Source organism: Halichoerus grypus, chromosome 1, assembly GCF_964656455.1.
Source record: "Halichoerus grypus chromosome 1, mHalGry1.hap1.1, whole genome shotgun sequence".
Taxonomy (NCBI): Eukaryota; Metazoa; Chordata; class Mammalia; order Carnivora; family Phocidae; genus Halichoerus; species Halichoerus grypus.
Genome location: NC_135712.1, coordinates 129,608,153 through 129,634,708, shown reverse-complemented (window position 1 = coordinate 129,634,708; position 26,556 = coordinate 129,608,153). Strand labels below are relative to the sequence as shown.

General features: G+C 46.7%; 1 protein-coding gene across 3 annotated transcripts in view; it reads left to right on the top strand.

The window, feature by feature from the left end:
- Nucleotides 1-26,556, top strand: part of RFTN1 (raftlin, lipid raft linker 1) — a 191,714-nt gene that overhangs the window by 125,019 nt on the left and 40,139 nt on the right. For all 3 annotated transcript variants that reach the window (XM_036078081.2, XM_036078080.2, XM_036078079.2), the window contains exons 5-6: nt 9,219-9,558; nt 17,505-17,708. In XM_036078081.2, coding sequence (XP_035933974.1) covers nt 9,219-9,558; nt 17,505-17,708 — 544 coding nt within the window. The remainder of the gene's footprint in view (nt 1-9,218; nt 9,559-17,504; nt 17,709-26,556) is intronic.

Genomic DNA, 26,556 nt, shown 5'->3' with positions numbered 1-26,556 from the left:
CAGTTCTGGGTGGAGTATTTTGGGTTTTCCATGTAAAGTATCATATCATCTGCAAAGTGTGAGAGTTTGACTTCTGCTTTGCCGATTTGGATGCCTTTTATTTCTTTTTATTGTCTGATTGCTGAGGCTAGGACCTCTAGTACTATGTTGAATAGCAGTGGTGATAGTGGACATCCCTGCCGTGTCCCTGACCTTAGGGGGAAAGCTCAGTTTTTCCATGAATGGGTATTATTAACCTCATTTTATAAATGAGGGAACTGAAGTTCAGATAGATCCTCTGGCTTAACCAGTCACATCGCTAGTGAGTGGCAGACTTGGATCTGAAGCTGTAGGTCTCAGATTCCTTGTCCAGAGCTCATTCTAAGACCTCCCCCTCCCAGTCATTAAAGGAGAAAACCACAATACCAGCAGATTTATATGATAATGGCGCTAAACTCCCAGCAGTGCTTAGTAAAGGTTTCAATTCCTAAAGCTAAATGTTAACAGATAAGAATACTAAGGGCATTTTCAGACTTGAGCTAAAATCCATGTTATTTTTGAACCGTTCTTTTCAGAAAACTGTACAAGAGTTTAGGTGACAAAAGATGAGAAGGGTTGTGTGCATATGATAAAATATTCACCGTAAAGACTCATGTGTAATCGTGGAACTCAGAACAGCATTTTTGTGCCTGTTCTTGACATAAGTGCATGCCTCTCTAGGTTCCCTTTATATTTCATAAATCCCCAAAGACATTAAAATGTCAGCTGTCACGGAATGGTGGCCCATGAGTTATGGGGGAGGGTCAAAGTGGGCAGTGGTCTGGTGTAGGGTAAATGTGTGTGTGTGTGTGTGTGTGTGTGTGTGAGAGAGAGAGAGAGAGAGAGAGAGAGAGAGTCTTAGTCTTTTCCCTGTGTTTTATGCCTCTGAAGTCATTGCTGAAAACTCTGTTTCTATTATTCAGTATTTTAGATGATTTATTATGCTCATAATAATATTTATTATTACATGATAATAGAAATACTCTGTATCTTCACTGTCCAGTAATATGGTCACTAGCCATAAGTGGCTATTGGACACTTGAAATGTGACTAGTGTGCCTGAGGAACTGAACTTTTCATTTAATTTTATTTGAATTAATTTAAATTTAAATAGTCACACCTGGCTAATAGCTGCCATATTGGATGGCTCAGCTCTATATCTTTTAAAAGTCCGTGAGTTTCTGATTTCCAGCATTAATGAGCTAATGAGTTATGAGAATTCCGTTAAGTTCATCATAGAGTTAGAAACTGCCTATAACTTGCAGACCTTAACTCTGCCAGTTAAGGATTTACCTTCCCTCACCTCAAAATGTGGTGGGGCAATTTCCTTTACCTGGACAACAGTGGCCACTGGTAAACTTCTTGCCATACTTCAGCCTCTCCCCTGGGACCTTGAATCAATGGCAGATTAAGTCCTAGTGGTCTTGTTTCTATTTAGGGCACACGCTCTCTCCCTGCCTTTTGGGAGCTCCTGGCCATCTCTTCATTTCACACCAAGTCAGATTTTGAGTTAGAGTCCTTTATCAGTCTGCCCTGTGCTCTTATACCCCTCCTTCCCTTTCCCTGTTTTCCTACTATATTAGTCAGAATTCTCTGGAGAAACAGACCTAATGGGATTATCTATCTATTGATTGATGTATCTGTAGAGAGAGATACTGAGATTGAAAGTGATTGGTTTTAAGGATTGTGGGAACTGGCAAGTCCAAAACCTGCAGAGCTGTCTGGCCAGCTCAAGGCTCAGGTAAGTGTGATGCTACAGTCTTGAGTCTGAAGGTTGTAAACTCAGGCAGATTTTCTAGGTTGTTGTCTACAAGCAGAATTCCTCTTCGGGAAAAACTCAGTCTTTGCTCTTAAGGCCTTCCACTGATTGAGGGAGGCCCATCCACACTATGGAGGGCAATCTGCTTTACTCAAAGTCAGTTAATTAAGATGTTAATCACATCTTTAAAATATCTCTATAGAAACATCTAGACTAGTGTTGACCAAGCAACTGGTTGCTATAGTTTAGCCATTTGACACATAAAATTAACCACAACACCTTTTTCACTAGATTCTGACAAAATGGTCTCTGACTGACTCTGACACTTCATGCATGCCATCTAGTATGGCCTGTGGGCACTCCGGTTCCTACTGACCCGTCAGCAGGAGCCTGTTCTCCTTTCTTCATGTTACAGATAGCTTTCATTTCTACAAAATCCAACCCATGTTTCATTTCTCTGTAACTGGTTTCACCCTGACTGATACATGTCCTCTAAAACATAAACCCATGTACTAGACAGAGTGCAGGTATCCCCCACTTTTCAAGAGTTCATGTTATGCCATGTCTCTTTTGCAAAAACCTACCTTTGTACCTGTTTTCACCAAGTGGAAGAAATCCAATGAGGATTTTTGCTTTTATGAAAAACGGCAAAAAGCAAAACTACTTTGTTTTGCAGTCAACCATCATAGAGGCAACATGTACCCCAGACAGTAACAGTGGCCCCACCAGTCTCCTTCCCCAGAAGCTACACTCGCATCTCAGCCTCCAGCCTCCATAACTTTGAGCTATGTCTGTGAGCATCTGTGCTTTATCTCAAGTTGTTTTGTGCATCTATTAGCGAAATGTGTCCTAAGGTATCAGAATAGCTTAAGAGAGGTTATTTTTTGGGGTCTGGGACTGCTCAAAAATTTTTTCCATGGAAATTAATGGTAATTGCTTCTTCACTTTATGCCATTTTGGCTGACAAAAATTTTCATAGAAACACACTATTTTCAGATAGTAGGGAAAACCTGTGTATATTTGAACTTTAGCAGCAGGTATCCATTTTGAAAGCAGAGTAAAGACAATACAGCTTAGATTTTCTGGGACTAGTCCAAGGTCATGTTGTTATTTTTCATGAAAGTGATTCTTTAAATATATAACCAGGGGCATCAGTGTGGCTCAGTTGGTTAAGCAGCTGCCTTTGGCTTAGGTCATGATCTCGGGGTCCTAATCGAGCCCCATGTGGGGCTCCCTGCTCAGCGGGGAGTCTGCTTCTCCCTCTCTCTCTGCTCCTCTGCCCCCCGGCTCATGATCTCTCTCTCTGTCTCTCTCAAATAAATAAAATCTTTTAAAAATATGTGTAACCAAAGAAGCTCTAATTTTTTATAACAAGTTGAGACTTTTCATAAAAATAAATTTTTTAAAAAGAAAAAAATCTTTTTCACATCATAATCTCTGATTTTAGGTTGGGAAAATAGAGTTACTATCAAATTTGTGCTTATTCATTACAGAGCAGTTGGGTGAAGTCTTGGATCAGTTGAAAATGGTCTTATTTCATTTTTGCTGCCTAAACCAGTAGTGTACTCCTGTAAGTGTCAGGGCTGTGGTGGTTCTTAAATGCAGCAGAAATAAGAAGGTGGGTGCAGGTGTATTTCAGTTTACACTGGTATCAAACTGAGCATCTCGGCACAGGCCAGATTACATAAAGTAGAAAGAGTGGTACAATTGAAGGAGCATTGGGTTGGATTTAGGATACTGAGCTGAATCTGGACTTTGCCTTGTGATTAGCCCTGGGTAGTTCAACAAGTCACATAACTGTCCCAGAGCCAGTTTCCTCTTCCATTAGGTATTATTTGGGGCATAAGATCATGCATTTTAAAGTTCTTTCTGGAAGAGTTGTACAATGTTGACAGTTATTGTTTTAATAATCACAGTTGTTAGAGAAATTGTGCCCGTCTGCAGGGAATTCCATAACGAGGTGACCTGGGTGTTCATGATTTGGTCTTCTGTATTGATTTGACTCCATGCTCATGAAGACCTGGTGTAGCTTGGAGGAATGGCAATGTCCAGCAGCAGAGAATGAGGCCTGAGGTAAATTGATTTTAGATGTATGGAGAATGGAGGAGGGATTCCAGAAACACTGGGGGGATAAATCTGGCAGGGTGTGGTGAGCAGATAACACAGAGTTAGAGAAAAGCAAGAGCTAAGGAAGACATTTGTGGCTCCAGTTTGAGAGATGAGGGTGGTGATGGACCCAACAGCTATGATCATCGGTTGTGTAGGTGTGAACTCCAGAGGAAAGTCACAGTTGGGGAGTCCAGATTTGGGAATAATTGACATATGACTAGTGGCTAAACCCAAGGGAGTAGAGGAGGTCACCACAGGGAGTATAGGGTGAGGAGAGGTGAGGAGAGGTGGCTGAGGGTGAACCCCAACAAATGGCAGCTGGTGCCCCCCATTAGTATACTCAGGAGATTTGCTCAATAAAGGCTGTGAATGAACAAATGAATAAATGAGTGAATGAAAAACAAACAGGGATCCATTTCACAAACACAGTCAAATGACCTTAAGAGAGAAAAAGAGAGTGCTGTACTAGAGTTAGAAGAGTCAAAGCCCTTAGGGTCTAGCCAAATATTGATCTGTATAAAATCTAAATGCGGTTCCTCTGGTTAAAAAGGACTACTCCCCCTTTCTGGTAAACAATTTGGCAGCCTGTGTCAAGCCTTTGAAAAGTTAATATCTCTTGACCCATTAATTCCTCTTCCAGGAATCCACCCAAAGGAAGTAAGCAGAGCTGCAAAGATTTATGCATATTTGCATACATTTCATATTCCTGAGACATGAGTTTCTCTGGAAGGCTTGGGATGGAGGTGGGAGGGAGGCATTTAACTTTGGCATCTTTTTAAAAGTTTTGATATTGTATAGTAGTATGGTGCAGGATACAAAATTCTCATTAGTGTTTAAGATAAAAGATGAGCATTCAAAGAAATCTTGTGCTTTGCCCTCAGACCTCCATTCTCTGCTCTTGGAGTTACTACAGTGGGAAAGTTGAAGAATATGCTGGCCTGCGGGGTGAAGTCACAGCCTTTGTTGGCATGCCATTCAATGACATCCACGATATGACCCTTCTGATTTCCAGTCCCCACCCCCCACTCCTGGCTTCTCTTGCAATGATCCAGATATATTCGTGTATAGAAGTTACTTCAGTACATCAGGCTGTTGCATACCATCAAGTTTTGCCCATGATGATCCTTCTTTCTCTTTACCTGCATTGCCGTTCTCCCTTTCTTTCACCTCTCTGGCGAACTCCTATTCATCCTTCAAAACCTCCTGCAGATTTGGTCCCTAAATAGGTTTTGCCTAGCACAGTATTTTGGAAAAAAAAATTGAATTTGACTGTTTAAGGTGAAGCATACACACTCCAATTCTGTCACACTCCTCACCTCTTCCTGTTGTATTACATTATTTCATTTGTTACAGTCCTGACCTGTCAGAAACTTTTCAGCCTCCCCTTCAGGCAGAAATAATCACTGTCATTTCTATGCCTTTATATCCATTACTATATTTATCATTCTCTATGAGAACTTTGTGGAGTATTTACTTTTTTTCAATTATAAAAGTAATATGCATACTCATTAGATAAATTTTGAAAAATTACACACGAATAGAAATATTACATAGTTGTCATGATATTGTGTCTATAAAGTTTAGAATCTTGGTTTTTTTAATATAACATTATAAAATAAGCATTTTTGTGCCATGTTGGTATAATTGTTTTTAAAGTCTGTTTACAATAATTGGCTGAATATTCTTAAGAGTTGGGATTCCTATTTTGTACCCACAGCACCTAAGTACAATGTTAGTCTGGGCCAGTGTAGGAACTTAATACAGTGTGTTGAATTCGGGAGCTGAAAAATTCAGCAGTCTCCACCCCTACCTTCAAGGAGCTCATTCTGGGAGAGGAGACATACATATTCACTCATTGTGTAGTGTATTCATTCATTCATTCCACAGATACTTACTCTATGTCAGACATCATTCTCGCACCAGGGACACAGCAGTGCACAAAACTCTTCCTGTGTGAAATGTGTATTCTAGAATACTGATTCCCAAATTTGGGGTGCATTGGAATCACCTGAAGCCTTGCTAAAACACAAGTCTCTGGGCCCTACCCTCATGTCATGATCGTGATATGATCCAGAAATATACTGTGCTAGGCAAAAACCTATTTGGGGACCAAATCTGAAGGAGGTTTTGATTCAGGGTTTCTGAGTCAGTGAGGCCTGAGAATTTGCATTTTTAACAAGTTCCCAGGTGAGGCTGAGCTGATGCTGCTAATATGGGACCCCACTTTGGGAACCCCTGGCATGGAGGATAAGTTTGAGGTATAGTAGCTCCAAGGAAGATGGTTGTCCAGTTAGTTGTGGGAGAAGGGCACATGTCTGATTCCAGTTTCAAGTCCCAGTAAAGAAGGAGAGGACTGGGATAATACCCTGTGTCCAGAGTCCTCATCTCCTTACTCTGGATGACTGTCAGCAGTCTCTGCAGGATCACGGAAGCCTGGGATCGATAAGGAGAGGGGTTAGAGCAATAGTGACGGTCAGGAGTACCTTCTCTCCTTCCCCACCCCTGCCAAATATAACGTCTAATCTTCAGAGCAACTGCAAGAGAAGTATGATTACCCCACCCCATTTTATGGGTGAGAAATCGGAGGCCTAGAAAGTTACATAACATACTCTGGTTCCAGAGTCTCACACCTGGAGCTCCAAGCCAGGCCTTTTCTGCCTTCAAACCCCATGACTCAGGTTGAGACTGGCCTATTGTCGAGCCCTCGGTGGGACCAGCTTTTAAAAATGCTTCAGTAGTCAGAGGCGTCTTGTCTCTGCCCGTAGCAGGGGCTGGGTGCAAGTGGGCCAGGTGCCGACAGTGTTGCGGTTGATGAAGGAGAGAGCCACACTGGAGTGTAGGGGGCTGACAACTGAAACAGAGGTCTGCAGCTTGCGGGGAGAGAGCTCACTGTCCTTCCTGTAGGAGCTACATCTGGAAATTAATCATAGTATTTTCTCACATATGAAAATTTGTGACCGTTAGGTTTCGTTCACTTTTACTACAGCTTTAGTGCCTTGAGAATTTGCATAACGTGTGCAAAACTTTAAAAAGCCCATTTCCAAACCCCTTCTGAAGAAGCGTAGGCAAGTCAGGTGTGAAATAATTCACAGATTTAGGGTGCCTGGGTGGCTCAGTTGGTTGGGCGACTGCCTTCGGCTCAGGTCATGATCCTGGAGTCCCTGGATGGAGTCCCGCATCGGGCTCCCTGCTCGGCGGGGAGTCTGCTTCTCCCTCCTGACCCTCCCCCCTCTCATGTGCTCGCTATCTCTCATTCTCTCTCTCTCTCAAATAAATAAATAAAATCTTTAAAAAAAAATTCAAAAAAATTCACAGATTTAGAAAATTTAAGATTAGAAAAAAGCCACCTCCGTCCCCTGCGGTGGGAGTGGGAGGAGTCAGCGCTAAGGTGGCCCAGTTCCCCAGCTCTGACATACGCCCGCGCCTGTGCAGCTATCCACAACTCCCTGGATCACCTCATTTTAGCTCCGCCCCTGTGCTGTAGCCTCAGGTCCTTGCCGTCTGTCAAGGGTTAAGAGTATATAAGTGATGTAAGAAAAATGTCTCTTCATTTTCTGTAAAACTGAGGAAGGCACATTTTATTCCACGGCTCTACAAGAGTCCTACAACAAATTTCTCTGTTCTTCACCAGCAAATCATGCTTCTCTCTTAGGGACCTCGCATGTTTCCTCATTTCATTTGAGATTCGTAAGATCCATTGCTTTGCCTATGTTGCCAGGAAGCTCAGAGCAAGGCTTCGTAGGCAGTAGCTCAGCCTCCCTTAACCTAAGGCTCTTGGACAGTAATTATCTCCCCCTCTTTTCTTTTGAAAACTTTTGTTACCTGTGTCTGCTTTCAGAAGCTTTCCAAAACAATTTCTAAAAGTAGGTGGGTATCACAGATTAATGGGCGAAAAATGAATTTTCAGAATGGAAAGGGGTTTGTTTCATGGAAAGTTTCTTTTTTGTAATGGTCTTTGAAGAATTAAACAGAAGAATTTATGGAAAATGCCTAGTACAGTGCCTGGGACACAGCAGGTCTGCACTAGATGGTAATTCCTACTATTGTTGTCATTATTTCTAGCACAGGCTAGACTTTATAGAAAGACTGGACTGTACATTTGTAACTGCTCTAGACTGCTTTCCAGAATGTGTAGTGTTGAACTGAAATGACCTTTGGCTTAAAGTTAGGGCAGTTCATCCAAGGAGGGCTGCCTTGGCTTGCTTGTCTCTTAGAGTAGCTCCATGGGGGCGTTTCTTACTAATTCTCAAATGACGGTGGATGACCACTGCAGAAGCCTCAAGATTTTCTGAGGTCATCAACTCGGGGGTTGGTGACTGAGACTTATAAAACTCTGAGGTCTTCACTTCCTGATTTATCTGTAAAATGACCTGAGCATCCTCCCCCGGAAAGTCCCCTAAAGCCGATTTCCTAGTTTGGGCTGGCTCTTGCTTGATTTTATTAGGCTCTTGCTTTCCATTTTTCTTTCCCTTGCGACTATTAAATTCAGTTGCCTGGGGGTATTTGTCAGGGAGGGAAGAGTTAAAGTGCCTTGGTACTCTGCGTGGCTGTTAGCCCCCCATCTCAGGGGCTCAGGAAGTGTGAAGCAAGTTACCTGCGACTGAGACTGGATGGTGTGTACCATGGCTGGAGAGTCACGAGTCTGCCCAAGCAACACCTGAGGGCCCAGCGTGGTTTTCGGGTGCCTTTGGCTGAGGCGGAGAGCACCACGGAGCAGGTGTCGGTCAGATTTCCCCGCTGTGGGGAACGTGCACACCAGCTTTCACGCAGTGGTGATTTTCCCCACCTCTGCCCTTCTCTGCCAAAACAATTGTTTAAAAGAGGAAGCTCTTTGGGTCATAAAATGTCATCTGGTAGTTAGTATATGGCTATATAGACCTACTGGATTATACAGTAGCCTGATTGGCAGGAAGTAGGTGATTCATCAGAAAAAAAAAATAATAATGAAAAAAATAAACTTACCAAAATGAACTTCCTCTTTCAAACTCTTTGTTCCAACTCATCCTTTAGAACCTTCTTGCAGCCCCTTAGAAAAAAAATAACCAATAGGGGACTAATGCAGTATTTCGAAGAGATGTAATCTCAGCCCTGTCTCACCACATGCTTCATAGTTAAAAAGAGCAAGCCCCATGCTGTCTGTCCCCAGTGGGGCCAGGCTTAGGGTGTGGCCACCGCCTAGAGGGGACTTGGAGCATCTGCCACCTTGAGAGATTTCATGTTCAGACGGAAGTATCCACAGAGGCCTTCAGCGAGGTGTTTTGGATGTTGCACATGTCCCCCTTTGATAGAACATCCCATTCACGCGGTCCCCTTCATTTTGTTTGCCTCACAGGTCCAGGAGGCTGCGAGTCAGGGCCTGAAATTCGTCGGTGTCATACCTCAGTACAGTTGCCCTGTGAAGGCAGCAGGCAGCAGGCCCCCAGCGGACACCAGAGCTGCGGAAAAGGAGCCGGGCAGGTGCGGGGATGACAAGGACGCAGGTGCTCCGGCAGGGACAGACAGCGGCCAGGAGCCAGGCCAGGGCCCCAGCGGGGAGATGCCCATTGCCGAGCAACCCAGCTTGCCCTCCGGAGAAGGGGACGGTGCAGAATGGTCTCCACACGGGATGAGCAAAGCTCTGGATGGGCCGGATGGTGACCTGTTGGAAGTGCGTGAGGAGCCGCTCTCGGGAAGTAAGTATGTCAGCACAGGGACTTTCGACCCACTTACAGAGAGGCTAACAGCTTTCCAGTAATCCCCATGGCATTTTAGGAAAAAGAAATGGAATGAGAGTGTACAGACAGCAGTCCCTCCCGCAGGAGAAACTGGATTTGTCTGGGCCTCCTGACTGATTGCTTACTGCCATCGTGACTTCCGGGACAGCAGAACCACATGAAATTGACTTGCGGTTGCTCCAACATGTCACATTTGAAGTGGATTCTAGAACTTGAGGGGTTTTATCCCCACACTCTTGCACTGCCCTCAAACAACCTCGCTCTTAGCACAGGAAGCGTTCATGTGCCGGGCACCAATGCAGAACCTATGCTCCACTTCTGGTACACTTACTTTGAGTATCTCCCTAAAGAGAGAAATCAAGAAAGACAGTTTTGAGGACGAATTGTGCAGGAAACTGGTGATTCAACTCACTAGGCTGTAAAGAACCAGATTTCACGAGTGTGTATAGTTGACGGATCAGCACTGTGGAGAGAACATGGCCAGGGAGAGGCCCCCGAGATGTGAATCCTCTTACATTGTAACAGCCGCTAGAGCGTGCACGTTAGGATGGCAGTTCCAGATAACAATACAACAACGATGATAGTAGCCAGCAGTTATTGGTACTTCCTGCGTCCCAGGCCCTGCACCAGGAAGCACTTCACATGACTGATCTCTTAGTTCTCTCTATAGCACTGTGATGTGGGTCTGCTGTGGTATCGTTGCCCATTTTACAGCTGAGTAGACTGAGGCTTGGAGAGTAAATCTTCACCCAGGCTGGAAACTGGCAGAGCTGGTCTGTGAGCCCAGCTGCCTTAACCACCATCCCATTATACCTCTCTACTCGGTCTCCCGTGTGTGAGATGCTCATAGACTAACAAGATTTACTGAGGCCCTCAGTTTATGGTGAGTGAAGTTTCTGTCCATTTCCCTGTAATTCCCTTTCCTCATCTTTCTCCAGAAGAATCTAGCATCCAGCTGTTTCCTTAGAGCCGGGCACTCGTATGAGCTTCGTGGCCTCTTCCAGCCTTTGGAAGGTGCACAAGCAACAAGACTGCCAAGAGATCCCCAGGCCTTGGGAGGCCTTTCTCCTTAGCCTTAACCTTCCTGGTTAATGTTATTATTCATTTACTGATTCTTGAAATTAGCCTCTTATTTATTTATTTATCTGAGAGAGAGAGAGGGTAGGGGGAGGAGTGAGGGAGAGGGACAAGTCGACTTCTTGCTGAGCATGGAACCTGACGGAGGGCTCGATCCCACAACCCTGAGATTATGACCTAAGCTGAGATCAAGAGTTGGTTGCTTAACCGACTGAACCACCCAGGGGACCCAAAATTAGCCTCTTATTAATGATGAGGAACAGTTTATGCTTTGAGGATAGAAAAGAAGGTGGAACAGTTTCTTTTGTTACATTAGGTCAGTACTTCCTGAAAAGGAAACTGTGGGATGGTTCATTCTGGGCTTATTTACAAAGTTGATTTAGAGGGGGAGATTGGCACTGCCTCCATTCTGGGATATATTATGACTGTTGTTTAATCAAGGTCTGGATCCTTCTTAAATATGTACTGAAGTGTAAAATGTCTCATTTTACACTGTTTGAGGTGGGCTTCTGCTCCCTCCAGAGTAGCTGAGACCCTGTGTGTGCCTCCTGATGAATGTCTAAGTCTTATCCCAGAAACTTGCATCTTGTCATTGGTGTTGGGCTGGATGTGTTGCTCTGAATCCCCAGAAGGAAGAGAGGCCTCCTTGGAGGAGTGTGCAAGGGTGAGGGTTCAGGGCAGACATAGGCCCTCCAGGAGCAAAAGGCAGGAGTCATTGAGAGGCAGGTCGCACTGTGGTTAAGAACCTAGACTCTGGGGGCGCCTGGGTGGCTCAGTCGGTTAAGTGTCCACCTTCAGCTCAGGTCGTGATCCTGGAGTCCCAGGATCCAGCCCCGGGTCGGGCTCCCCTGCTTCTCCCTCTCCCTCTCCCACCTGCTGGTGCTCTCTCTTTCTCCCTCTCCCTCTCAATAAACTTTAAGAATCTAGACTCCACTTATATCCATTCCATTTGCCACCTCCTACCTAGGCAGGCTTGGGCAAGTTACCCTCCTGTGCTTTAGTTTCTTACCCTAGTAAATAGAGACGGAACAATAGTTTCTTGTGGAAAGGTTAAGTGAGGGGTACATTTAAGGCACTCAGCGCTGCTTGACTCTAAGTGTGAACTGTTTTTATTTCAGGTCTCTGAAATTTTGGCAGCTCGTTGCTATCCTTTATTCCTCGCTGCGTGGCATAAGTGAGCCTTTGGACTTGTTTCATCAGTTCATGAACACACAGGCATTACTGGTGCAAATACATGCCTTGAGGGGGATGGGCAGACAGCAGTCACGATGGTGGCATCTCTCTGGGTGAACCGGTCTAAGTTCTTCCGATGTGCCATCTTGATGGCGCCTCACAACAGCTTTATGATGGCGGATGTGATTATTAAGCCCATTTCGCAGATAAGGAAAATCACCTTCCATGCCCTCATGTAGTGAAATTTTATCTCCTAGCTTGAGCATCCAGCCTCCCGAAGGCCGGACAGGAAGGGGCCCTGTCAGCATTGATCATGGCCTTCACCTGACCCCAGCTTCTCTCCTAAATCTCTTTCCTGAGAAGTCTTACCATTTCCTTGCACCATCACCCTGCTCCCCGCATCCGCCCAGCTTCACCTCCCTGCTGCTTGCTCAGCTTTCAGCTTGCCTTTCTCTCAGGGCCCCCTAAGGAGGGTGAAGTGTTTTTACTCCTCTTTCTGCCAGGTGGGCTTAAATAGGCAATCACAGCAAGACAATTAAAAAAAATCCAGAGGGAGTCTCCCTCTTTCCCCCTCCTTCCCCTCGTTTAATTTATTTCCTTTATAGGAGGCCTAGGGGAGCCAGGTCTAGGCTGCAACTGCTCACATAGGGCTTGCCAGCGAATTCGCCATCCAGACACAGGGCATGCGGGCCCTCCCCAACCCCGTGGGCTCTTGAACGGCCGCTCTGATCCAGAGGTTATGCTCCCCTTGCCCACGCAGGTCCCTCTGGAGACCCATCATGTGGTTCTCTTCCTGGGCATTGACTTATTTCCTGGTCCTGGAGAATTTCCTGAGGGTTCAGTGTCCTTGCTACGCAGGGGTCCCCTGAGCTGGTGCAGGGACAGCCCGGGGCCCCACTCCTGGACGCTGCCCTTCCCACACTTGCCCCTGCCTTGTGGTGAACACACAGCACCCCCAGCAGCTCTGCTCAGAAGAGCACAAATGGCCCCTTGTGATGCATTTCTGTTGATGGGGAGCATGCTTTCTTCATCTTTAATGAACAGACCAGGTGGGGAAGGCCTGTGCAGGGAAAGGTTCAGAAGGCGCCCCAGATGTCCACCTGTCACTTCTCTCCTGGCCTGCAACATTCCTGTCTGTCCTTCCCTCAGCGTCTCTGTTGCGACATCTTCAGTCAGAGAAACAAGGAGGCCAGAAAGGTCCACACAAATTCAGATTGTTCTCACTGTCACTGAAATAACAATCAAAAACATCTTCCAAGCGCTGCCCTTCCTATCCTGTGCCTAGTCACTTCAAATGCTCAGAAATGCCAGCCAGAAACCTGAGCCAGTGACCTCAGTTGTATTTTATTCAGTAGGCCTCCTTGGCAGCCAGCTCACTGTGTGTGTGGGGGAGGAGGTGTCCTCCTGAGTGTGGCCTTTCTGATACGTGGCCCCCCTCCCGCGCTGGGCCAGCGCCCTCCCCTCCCCGTGCCCCCAGGATGGTTCTACCCTGCGGTTCTGCCTCCTCCCGGATCTGCCACCTGCCACCATCTTTCTGGCCTTTCAGTCAGTCCATTATCAAAGAGCTGTTGAGCTCCCAGCTGTGGGCGGCAGCTCCTGCTTTCTGTGTACTGATGAAATTAGCCTCTTGTTAGATTTGGGAACAGCGCAAGGTTTAGGGTTGGAAAGACTCTTGGCTTTGCCACTTTCCAGCTTGTGATGCCTGGGGGATCCGCTTAAGGTTTCTGGGCATAGAACCGATGTGGCCCCTTGCGTGGGCTGGGAGAGTCACATCAGATGGTGGAGGTGAAAGTGCCCGTGGCTACCGCTGTCCTTGCCGGGGAATTCCCGTGGAGCCCTGCGTATGCCGTGGTTCCCCTACTTTGTCCTCACAAACAGGCCCCACCCAGGCCCAGACGTGCCTTGCTGGTCGTACCCACGCCTGACAGAAGTCTGAAGCAGTTTCTCTCAGATTCAGGAATCTGGATGGGCTCCAGGCCCTTCTGCCCTCTTGCCCCACCACAGAGCCCACAGCCCTGCTTCCCAGTGCAAACCTTTCGTCTGAGCCCCCCTGCCTGTGACCTCAGCAGACCTTAGCTCCCACTCAGTCCAACTACCAGGTCAAGTCCGACTCCCACATGTTCCTTCCCACCCAGCCAACTCGCCAGCTTCCTCCTCCTCCCACTCTAGCCCTTGGAGGCCCATGCTGTAGCCAGACGCTGAACTCTCTCCTCTCTCCAGCCTGGAGGTCTCTTGGAACACCCGGACCCAACCAGCTTTCCTGCTCCCTGCCAATCACAGGCTCCCTGGGGCCTTACTTGCAGACAGACTGCAGACTTCTATCCTGTGCCTAAATCCCCATTGCCTGGCATGGGCTTCAGAACTGGGCATCTCCCTCTTTCCTTCCTGCTCCTGAGGAGCTTAGCAAGGCCCTAGTGGGCCTGGCTATCAGGCTGGCAGCACCCAGGAGGCCCCAAGACCCCTCCTCCTCCCCTAGCTTGTTGCACTTGTCTGGCTCAGGTCAATCCAGCAAACATGTATGTATCCCCTGTCATATTACAGGGACTTTTCTGCACATGGGGGGATCTAAATAGCATGAGGCAAGCTCCCCCTGTGTCAGGGAGGAAGAGAAAGACACGAAGACAAATAAAAATAAAAGGCAAGACAGTCTTGATGCTCCTTGGGTGCTCTGCCAGTCTGATTCTTCAGCTGTTCTCAGAACATTCTCAGAAACAATGCCTTTCCCCCTCCTTTGGGACTTTCTGTCCCATGTCTGGAAAAATCTTCCAGCTGGGGTCATGGCAGAGTCACAGAGCAGCTGAGAAAATTTAAACAAACTTGGGACTTCTTTTTAGAACCCTCAGTGCCTGCTCATGTGATGATGTGTGCTGGAGAATCAGAATATTAAAACATCAAAGGGCATCATTTGGGGACAGTTTCTCTTGGCCGGTTTCCCATGTGAATAGTGAGAGGATTGTGGCCAAGGCTCCAGCGGGAAAGGGGAATTAACTAAAGGGTTACGCATCTGAAATCAGGTTTCTCCCAATATTTCATCGCTACTAATGCTTTGGAGGCTCTTGAGTCCAGCAGCATTTCCTTCCCTTCCTGACAAATTTATTTCTGTCTCTGGCTTCAGCCCTCTTCCCTGGGGAGGATCCCGATGGGAGGGCTGGGGCGCTGTGAGCACCGCGTTGTCTACCTTGTCTGGCAGTCTCTGCCTTCCCTTCACCCCACGTCCAGCAGCCCCCCTTCCCCTTTTTCTGTTTCATTACGCATTTGGGAAGGTTGTGTTTCTGTCTTGCCATGTGAGTGGGGAATCCTTCTGGGTGATAAAGTGTTGTCATGTGTTTTTGGACTTTGGCCGTGGTCAAATTCTCCACTCGCCTCTCCCATGTAGAGGCTGTGATTTCTTTTTCTTTTTAATCTCTATGTGTTTGTGCTTGACTAGAGCAGACTGTGATGATTGGTGCTCTGGCCCACCCTGGGGTCACCTGAGGACAGTGGGCTTAGCCTCTGCCTGCAGGCGTTCTCTGGAACGGGAACATGCCCCAGCAGGCCGGACAACCCCAGGGAATTCGTACCTCAGGAGTGGCTCTCAGTTCCTGAGGATAAATGCCCAGGCTTCCTTGCACCTTGGTAAGGCAATCTGAGGTGTATTCTGTACAGTGTCTCAGGGGCCTCTGTTAACTGAGTCCCAATTACTATAGTAGTAACCTGCTCATTAATGCACCCTTCACTGGCTTCCCTCGCTTCCCTATTTCCTACCCCTACTCCCTCGCTCTGTTTCCTGGGATCACGTCCCAAATAAACTACTGGCACTCAGAAACTTACAGGGTTTGCTTTGGAAGAAATCCAGATGAAGTCAGGGACTCACTAAAGCATCGCTTATCTTCTTGTCTTTAGTAGCCGGGGCTTTTATTTGAACCCCTAGCACGTAAGGACTGGAGAAGGCCTGATCCTGTAGTTCACATCCTGTCCCCCTTAGTTCCAATCCATTGCTTGATTCCGCTCCATTACAAGCCTTCCTTTGCTCGACTCCATTCCTCCAGTGTGTATTTCAAAGTCATGAATATAGTCTAGTGATTACCACCTCCGTACACCAAGACCTAATTTCTTGCGTGAAAGCATTTACTGGTGAGAGGTGGCTTCCTGAGTCAGGCGAGTGGACTGAGAAAGGTAATTTGGAGTGGGGATCATAAATAGGCCAGATTCGGTTGTTTAAAATCCAGGTGGCCACTTTTGAAGATGGGCACCTTTCTTTCCTAATTGGTTCTATCCAATGGATGACCTGAAATGGTCCCCCCGGTAGCTTAACTCTTGCTGATGACAAAGTGTCATGGCCTGGCATTGCTCCCCAGAGATCTCGGCTGCTGTTTGCTCAGATGGAGCTGTAAAAGACTTCCTTTGCCCGGAATACAATACCTATTGGGATAATTTTAGATGTTGTGTGGATGGACATATTTGGTGTTAATGTGCCTCATCATTCCCTTCTGTTTATAGCAAGTGGTAGCTGTTTGGTCATGAAGCAAAGTTTCCTTTTTAAATTCATTTATTTAACTAAAGGACAGTGATTGTGCTTAAAAGAATAATAATTCAGCTAATGTTTGGATACTGCAAAATTGTGAGAGACTGAAGTATGGGAGACTGCGTCCCAGACTGTGGGACGAGGCACGGTCTCCCCTGCAGGGAGCATGAGTGTGCTGTGTCCTTTTTGCTAATGTCAACCATTGTTTACGACCTTTAAAATATTTCTTTGAAAGAAGGGTGGGGATTTTCTTATTATTCCAATAGATATTTTTGGAAACCAAAGCATATTCCTGAATAGCCTGTGTGAGCAAAGCTTTTTAAGCTGAGTAAACTCTGATTGCTTGACTAAATGAGTAACACAGAAATAGACCTTCAAGACTTAGATTGAAATTCCAGGTATTTGTTCCTCGAGGCCGATGCTTCTCGCTCGTGGCCAGCAGCACGTACGGCTGGCGTGGGTCAGCTGCCGTGTGGTAGTGAGTATTGATTTTTGAAGAACTGAGCTATAAATGAAGGAAGGAAAAGCTCAGAGCTCCACTGCCGGTGCCATCTACCTACCACTCCAGGCAGGAACCCCCATTTACGGGAACATACTTATTTTTACATATCAATGGTGTGTTTTTGATGTACTTGATTAAGTATTATGGTTTTGGCCCCAGGAAACACCGCTGCAGTTTATAAATAGTGAGTTCAGGGGTGTACAAGGTTCCTGGAATTAAAGCAGTATTTTTATTTTTATGTGTCTCTGTATATGCACCTTTTTTAAAAAGACCAGCTCTTACCCAAATATGTCCACTTTTTTCCCCCAAAAACACCTCTGTATGAGTTTCTAGAAATGTCTACAATGTCTTCACAGACACCTGACTGTACAAACTGATCCCAGATAACAGTTGTTCATCATCATATGCCAGATTCAAAACCCACGTCCCCCACTGGAAGCTCAACCTTTGACGTCCATTTACCTTTCAAGGCTCCCTAACTTACAACCTGGAATCAGGTTTTATTAATCGGCAACAGTGCACCCTAACAGAGAGTTTACCTTTGACAGCGTTTCTCCAAGCTCCTAAGAGGCTCCACTAGACCCGAGGAGGCAGGTTTTTATCACTGTTTGACCTCTTCTCTCCCACTTCCTTTACAAATCCCAACAGAAATGGAGATCCTCGCCCTTTTCAACAAACCGAAGAGCCATCAGAAATGCCGGCAATACTATCCCGTCAGCATTCCTCTCCGGGTCTCCAAGAACGGCCAGACGGTGAGCGGTTTGGACGCCAACTGGTTGGAGCACATGAGTGACCACTTCCGGAAAGGAGGCATGCTGGTGAATGCGGTCTTCTACCTTGGCATGGTCAATGGTATGCAAGTTACAAACCTTGGGCGGCCCTCGCCAACTCTGCTTCTCTTTTCATCTTAGCCCGTCTTCGGAGCCTGCCCCATTCAGAAAGCTCCGCAGCTGATAAACTCGCTGCATTTGATTTCTCCTTAACACATTTGGAGGAATTGTCTACAAAACCCACCACCTGTGCTCCCTGAACCTTTCTAGGAGTCAGCCAGGTATCTTCTAAAATGACAGCGAAAGGGAAATGATTCTGTGTTTTTGATGGTGGCCTCAAATCCATGTTGCTTTTAAAGCCTTTTAAAAAGATGATTTCCCGTTTGTTAATTACCCCCTGGGATCATGCCGCTCCAAAAGTGCAAATTGTTTGTAGACACTATTACTGTTGGAAGTAGCAGTAGAAGCACCTTGGAATTAACCCCAGAGAAGTGAATCGAACTGCCTCGTTTCTGTAAGCTCTGTGGAGACACACACTGTCTCTGGGTCTCACGGCACCCAGTGCCCCCTCCTCAGTAATGAGTTCCCTCTGGGGGTGGCTGCATGGAGTAGCCCTATTGACGGCCGCTCTTCTAAGGCAGAGAGAGGGTGTGCCCACAGCGGGGAAGTGTGTCAAGCAAAGAAAGGGTTTGGGGTTAACACAATGGCAAGCTGAGTCACTAGGGTGCATCAAAGCTGGGAGGCAGTCTGGGGAGTGGGGCCAGCATGCCAGCATGTAAGGATCCTGAGGGCTACCAGTCAGCAGGATTCCTAAGTGAAACGTAACACCAAATCTGTTGATCCCAGCCGAAGCTGGCAGGGGGAATTGACAGCACCGTGTCTTGGTTGTCGAGCAGTTTTCTCTCCAAGAATCAGCAGAGTCAGGAACAGAGTTTGGATTCTACCTTATTTGCAATCCTTGAAATGCCAGCAAACATCTGCGGAAGAGACATCAGTCTTAATTCGGAAGGTACACGCTTTAAATCATCAGAAGCCTTGGAACACTGTACAGCACAGACAGGTCTTAATTTTGGATGCGAGTCCCTTGTTCCTATCTAAATATCTATATCTCATGTTAACATGTTAATACGATAGCAGCAAGCACTGTAAGTATAAGGGGCCAGAACCATTTGTGGAATGGGTGAATGATGTAAGAAAGGTGGCTGGCTCGTTAAGAATACTGTCAAGCAGCACTGTCCAACAGAACTTTCTGCGATGATAGGGGAGTTCTGTATCTGTGCTGTCCAATATGGTAGCCACCAGCCACACTGGCTATTGACCACTTCAAAGCACATAAATATATTATAAATTACTGTATGTTCTTAGTGGCTAGTTGTGTATTGGTGTGGTTCTAGGGTATACATTTCATTAATACAACTAATGAAGAGCCAATTTGGCTCTCTGCTAGCAAGGTTGGTAGCCTCCCTCTGTACAAGGAGGCCTTCCCTGGGGGCTTGGGGAGGTTCTGGAGGCCAGAGAACATCACGGTCTGTTCTGAGATGCACCATAAAACACTAGTGGCATCTACTTGCAACAGATGTTTACAGCCTTGATTCACTGGCCTTAGGGGAGGCCGGGGAGGAGCCCCTTCGCTCCTGCCTCCTGCAGGGACACCCCATCACCCATCTTGGGTGGTGTCAACGACTCCTTTTATTTCCCCTTAGGCCCGTAGAGGCTCTCTGTGGCCATACGCCCTTTTAAATTTCTCCCTGGGAAACTGATGGTTAGTTGTACTAACATCTTAAAGATGTTCAGTGACTCACTGAGCAGAGCGGCTACATAGGCAGCCCCGCTTTGGAGAATTCAGGTGTCAAAAGGGAAATTTTCTCTGGTCCTGCTGCCCAGCATGTCTGCGGCAAGCTGAGGACAGCTCGAAAGTTCACAATGCCATTTATCATCTTTTGGGCCATTATGGCTTTGGCAATCAAGGCCACTCCCTCCTCCTTCCTCCTACCCTGTTCTCTGACCTCGAGTCCAAAAACACAGATAATTCATAGAGTTTTTTCTTCAGATTTGACTGGAGTGTTTGAAATGCTGTTATATCCTCCCTTGGCTTTAGCTGCATGAAATCCAGCCCTTCTGCCTGGAAGACAGAACATGAAATTTCCCCTGGCAAGTGCAACTGGAAGCCGAGCCCCAAGCTCCACCGCAGCTGCCCGGCTTGGTCTCGGGGATGGCTGCAAAATTCTCAGAACAACATTTATTTAAACCCACTCAAAATCCAAATGCAATTTCACCCTGTGTGCTTCTGATGGGAGGGGAATGTGACTTGGGAGTAATGCTCAGTGGGTTAGGGTGTTTCTGCTCTGGAAAAGCCCAAGTTTTCCGTTGGCCAGGGATGAAATATGCATATGCTCTTTTCCCAGAATTAAAAAAAAAAAAAGGCAAGCTGATCATAATTCTAAAAAAGGGACCTATTTCTAATAAGATAATTAGTGTCCTTACAAGTAAACCTGGCAGAGTTGGAAGCACATCTTTAAGCTGTTTACCATCTGGAAAAACACCAGTCTTGATTCTTAAATGGATATTTGTACTCTGAAATATTTTCCACAGAGTCATAAAACTCATGAGAACTTTGTCCCATAAACAGGGTGATGTTTTAGCCTGAATTATTCAGTTAGGACTCCAGCTTCTGTTTTCAAGCCTTTACCCCCCAGGACATGGAAAGACTTGAACGGTCCTTAAATTTGGGCCTTTGCTGAGTCTCTAGGCTCCTCTGCTGGGGTCAATTATTAAGCCTTAGAAGGACCAGGTGTCTTGGGCTGGGGAGGCTGTGCCCTTGGGCCCTGGCAAGCCAAAACACAGATAAAAGTGAAGCATAATTATGCTAATGGACACCTAGCAATTACTCTGTGCTGGTGCTGGTATAAGCAGTACAAACATAGGAACTCATTTAATCCCCATAACTCAGTGAAGCAGCTACTGTTGTTATCCCTGTGGCATGGCTGTGGAAACTGAGGCACAGAGTGGTTAAGGCATTGCCAAGGTTAGTACGTGGCAAGAAAGTAGTAGGATGAAAGAAGGGGAAAGGGAGGGGGAAGGGACATGAGGAGGAGGTAAAAGAAATGACCATGTTGGCAAGAGGTTTAGCCTCCCAGGGAGGCCTTGGTGGCCCTGGGGAAGGGAGGGGAGCTCCAGAGTCACCTTTAGGGAAGTAGCAGGACCTGGGTTGCCAGCCTCCTGTGTGGATGAGTCCGGGGGTAGGTCAGACAGCCGGGCGGACAGAAACACAGAAACACCACCCAGTGAGACAAAGGCCAGAATCTCTGCTTCCAGAGGGTGGGAGAGGCCAGGAGGGGAATCCTTCTGCCGTTGGTGAGGAGTCAGGTGGCTATCCCCAAGGGGAAGGGCAAGGTGGACCTGGGTGCCCACCATCTGAAGACCCCCCCCCAGGAGCCTGCTTTCTTAAAACCAAGGGCCTCCAGGCCGGCAGAATCCCTGCCACCATCACTGGCTACCAATGCTCCTTGCCCGCCCTGGGCCTCCCTTTGTCCCCTGGCTGGCCCTGTCCTTGCTCTGCATTCCTTATTCTACCCTTGCCCTATCCTTGTCCCCACCTCCCCCTGCCCTCGCGCCATGCTCCCTTGGCCCTGTCCTGACTCTCCTTCCCCCACTCCCCCGGCCCTCCCCTCACCCTCTCCTGCCCCACAGTCCTTACATCTCTGGCAGTATCATCCTTACCCAGCCCACATTCAGATGTTTTCTGTTGTTTCCAAAATGTCCTTTGCAGCGGGTGGTTCAAACCAGAATCCAGTCCACCAGGTTGTGCTGCATATGGTGACCATGGCCTCACTTCTCTTTGACCTAAAAGAGTCATTTCTTTATGACCTTCACTGCTTGAAATAAACCCAGCCTCTTATGCTGCAGAATGTCCTGCATTATTTGTCCGGTCTGTGCCTCGTGATGTCATTTACCTAATTCTCTAGCCTCTGTATCCTGCAAACTGGCATTTCGTTCTAAGGCCTTGATAAATGAAGCACTGTGACTGCACTACATTCCAGATGATGTTGGGTTTTACACGCTGCACCTCACCCGGAGACACGTTACACCTGGATGGCTCTCCTTTGCTAGCCTTTCGAAAGATTGTCTTCCCCGAGAACGTCCGCATCTAAATCCAAATAGCATTTGGTATTTTTATCATCTTTTTTGATGCCTAGCATAACCTACATTATTTTATATTTGCAAAATACACATGTAAAAAATGTACCTATTTCAAATAAAATACACATAGAGATACATGTTTTATACAGACATACTTACAAGCCCTTGGGTGGGTTCTGCGTCCTATACTTCTTAGCACCCCAGGGGTTGTAAACCACGCACCGTATACAGAAGGTGATCGATACAAGTTTCCGGATGATGTTCAGTAATGCCGATGGAGATGAGGGGAGAAGCTGGTGTTAGAGTGCGCATCACAGGAGCCTGGGGGATTGAAGAGCTAGGTGTAGGCGGAATGGAAAGGAAGGGAGATGAGGCAGTTCCAGGTGCTTCCAGCAGCCACTCCCTTGGAACATGGCCATCTCTGGGAATGTTTGGCCTACTGATTATAGGCATGGCTCCTATTTCAGAGGAACCACTCACCAATGTCGGGGGAGAGTTTCCTTATGCCATAAATGCATTTTACCTTGTATCCATAGCACATCTTCAAATGAACTTCTTTTTTTTTAAGATTTTATTTATTTGTTTGACAGAGAGAGAGACAGTGAGAGAGGGAACACAAGCAGGGGGAGTGGGAGAGGGAGAAGCAGGCTTCCCGTGGAGCAGGGAGCCCGATGCTGGGCTCGATCCCAAGACCCTGGGATCATGACCTGAGCCGAAGGCAGACACTTAATGACTGAGCCACCCAGGCGCCCCTTCGAATGAACTTTTTATTGCAGTATCGCACACATACAGAAAAACTATGTCCATTTTAAAGATATAGCCCAGTAGATTTCCACAATGTAACCAGCTCCAGAGCAAGAAAGAGAATATACCAGCCCCCCAAAAGCCCCCCTCATGCCTCTTATAGTCCCTACCCCCCCAGGAGTGACCGTAGTCGCAACTTGAAACACCAGAGATGAGTTGTAAACTTTATATGAATGGAATATATGAATGAATGCCCTTCTTGTGTTTGGCTTCTTTCACTCACTGTATCTGTGAGATTCATCCACATTTTTACACGTAATTGCAGATCATTTTTTTCTCATTGCTGTACACGATCTCTTGTGTTGATATGTACAACTGATCCACGTCCAAGTATGTTTTTATTTTTTGTCCCATAGAGGAAATCATGCCATCTGCACAGATTTAACCCCGAACTGAAGCCCTAAGGCCAGTCTCATTGTGACTCCACTAAGACGCCACCTGAAACACCAGGCGTGGAATATGGTATAGTGGTCAGGTAACTCCACAAGGCTAGGAACCCGGGCTGGGCGTCATGACCCCCAGCTGGAGCCTCAGCGCCCAGCATAGAGTGGTAGCTCAGTGAATCTCTGTCCGTGATTGAAATGGCATAGGCTTTGGAATCAAACAAACCACATTTTAGATCTAGTTTGGCCCCTGAGTTCCGTTTGAACATGGACACATGATTGAACTTCTGTGGCCTCCATTCACTCACCCACTAAGAGGGAGTGAGTCGCCTTGCAGATTTGGGGGAAAGATTCAATGAGAAACTGTCAACTGTGCCTGGTCTCATGTCTCCAACCAGCAAGCCCTGCACCAGCGCATTTCTTCCCCGTCTGGCTGGCCAAATGGCTCTGCACTTGCAAGCTCACCTTGCTGTCACTGAAGAGGGGGAGTACCTCCTCTAGGTCACTCAGGCAGGCCAGGAGCAGCCATGAGGGCGCGGGAAGAGGGAGGCAGTAGGCCTGCTCACTCTTTTGATAATGTCAGTCAATTAGGCTTGGTATGGTTGGGGAGCAGCATGGCACCATGACGTGGGGTTGGGTGACCAGTGATTACATTTACGGTGGGTATTGCAGGTCGGTATGACAGCATGCACAGTTATGGTTATGCAGTTGGCACGCGCCATTCCTGGCACCAGGGTGGTGCTGTAAGCAGCCTCTGATGGGGAACAGGGGCTCTCAGAGACCCAAGGAAATCTGTTAGGCTGGGTACCCCAGTAGGGACAATATAGTCCAGTCTAGCTCGTTAAAAGGAGAATGGTGACTTTTTATTTCATCCCGCAAAACTAGACCACATACATTGACCACTTGTCACCGTGTGCACGTTTCTAGCTGGATTTTGGAGAACACCACGAGGATAAGCCTGAAGCTTAGCTTGCTAAGTCCCAGAGGCTGCAGGGGAAGAGCGGTTGCCCCCCAGAATTTATTTCTTGGAATAATAGGGTAAATCTCCTTTTTGCACATCCTTCTTGTAAATCACAAGCTTGGAATGTTAAGGTGGCCTTTTGCCAAAAGACCGGCATCAAATATTTATACAATACCAGGGCAAATAGCTCTCTGTGCACAGTAGGGAAGCATCTTTACTTTAATAAAAAATGCAGTGATAATGGAGTGTTTTCCATAGATGTAGGGTGATTTAACCTTTTATACTGGTAGCCTTCCCTCTAAGCTAGACCTATTTATACCCAGCTCGGTGCACATTACAGCATGGCTGAGACAGTGAAGGTAATGAGGAGATGGAGAGTGGACGAGGCCGTCAAAACAAGGGGCTCTTTAAAAGCCCAGCTGTCTGCTCTCTGTGGTTCATTGACTTTTTTGCTGTTACAGATGATCAAATTTTGACAGCCATTCTGAACTTGCTTCATAGTTAAGTAAGTGAATCAGCACTCTGGATTCAGAATAGCAGAGTGGTGGGCTGAGAGGCTGGAGAGTCGACAGTGGATGAGACAGCTGGTAAATAAGGACCTGGTTTATTCTAACTTCACAGCCCACGTCTGGCCATATCTCTCTCCACTGACCACACAGTCATCCTTCCAGGCCTGTGACCTGGGAGGAAGGAGGGGAAGGAAGTCTGGCTGAGCGGCAGTGACTCCTTCCCCCTTCTGGACCCCAGCTCTGCTGTGCAGGGCTGTTGGCAGGCTGAATACACATCATCATAATTCTGTCAGAGCAGGTTCTCTAGTATGTCAAGGACATGGTAGGCATATTTTAAGGGCTTGCAGCTTTTCCATTGAGGAGATTTGTATGTAAAGACTTTGGAAATTGGAGAGAACATCTTTTGGTAGAAGCCTTGTAGGAATTTGTGCTCTGTTGGTATAATCCTGAGGGAATCATTGAGTCTGTTCTAGTCTCGAGTATCCCCAGGTCAGGACTTGGGAAAGCTTTATTCAAAGTGGTTCTATAGGGCATTCCTACTGTGGCAGGAGCTCCAGCTGGATCTTTGTTACCCAGAACTTTAAAAGTGAGCTTGACGATGGTCTATCTTATCCTGAAGCCCCAAATACTTGTAATGTGGTTCAGCTGAAGAGGAGCCCTGTTCTTCCCTGGTTATCTCTGTAAAACGTCTCTTAGGAGGGCATCGAGCAAACACTTGGGGAAAACTTTTTAGCAGAGCAGATGAGAGAGGCAAGCTTAGCACTTTGGCTAAAGCTCTTTGATAACAGTCTCTCAGTTAAGGAAACAAATAAGAAACTGGAGCATGGTGTTGATTAACTTACATTGCTCTTACTTGAAATGGAGTATTATCCTGTCAGGTTGGAATAGTATCTGGATAAGGCTGCTGTACTCCAGGAATTACTCTCACAGCTGTGGTTTGTTGAGCTGGTCAGGCCTCTCTATCGTTCTGGAATAATCAAGAATACCCCCAAGCCAACCAAAAGTATACCCATCTCCTATTTTTTAGGTTTAGGTTGGGCATTGCATCAGTCAGCTTTTGCCACAATAATGCTGGGCAACAAACCACTCCAGAGTCATTGGCTTAAAACAGTAATGATTTATTCTGTCATATTTGTGGGTTGGCCTGAGCCACTCCATGAGGCAGTTCTGCTGATCTTAGCGGGGCCCACTCTCAGGTCTGTGGGTCAGCTGATCTAAGCTGAGCTCCACTGCGGCAGCTCCGTTCCATGAGTCTTTCAACTTCTTGGAACCAATGGCCTCGCTGGGGCATGTCCTCTCAAAGTGGTGGCAGAGGTAGAAAAGATGAAGCTCAACCACACAAGCACTTGCCAAGCCCCTATTGAATCATACCTGCTAATAACCCATTGGCCACACAAGTCACATGGATAAGCCCCTCGTTGTCTGGTCTCCCCACCAGTCATCTTAATCTTGACTTCCTTCTCTCATGGTTCCATTGCTCTTGCGGTCCTTGGCTGCCCCTCATTCACTGTGCATTTCTACTCCAGCTCTGTCCTCTACCTAGAACTCTCAAACCCCGAAGATCCATAAGGCTTCCTTGCTTAATTAAGTTCCTATCTCTACTCCAAATGGGGAGACCTGCCCCGGTCACCTCTTCCAAAAATAGCCAACCACTGCCTCTGCCTTCACTCCCTCCCCTTAGCCCACTTTATATTTTTATAGCATTTATCACCTGTGACATTATGTTGCTGTCGCCCTCCCCCCACTGCAAGGTAAGCTCCATGGGGCAGAGACTTCATTTGTCTTGCTGCCTGCAAGATCGCCAGTGAGGACAGAAGTATCTTGCATGAAATTGATGCTACGTAGGCATTGGAATGAATGAATGAGTAGCTAGAAAGTTTTTCAGTATAAGCTCGAATGCTTCCAGTTAACACAGTGTTCACTCTTCTGAGGTTTTATCTTCCATTTTTTAGTTTACTGTAAGGAAGGTTCTATTTATATTATACTAAAATTTTCTCCCCATGGTTCCTAAAACTTTTTGATCTAGTTCTGCCTTCAAGAGCCATGTAGAGGCGAGAAAAAGAAAATTATTTTTCATGTGTGTTATCTGTTAACTGGTATTATGCTTGTGTTAACTCCTGCATTAACCTTGTA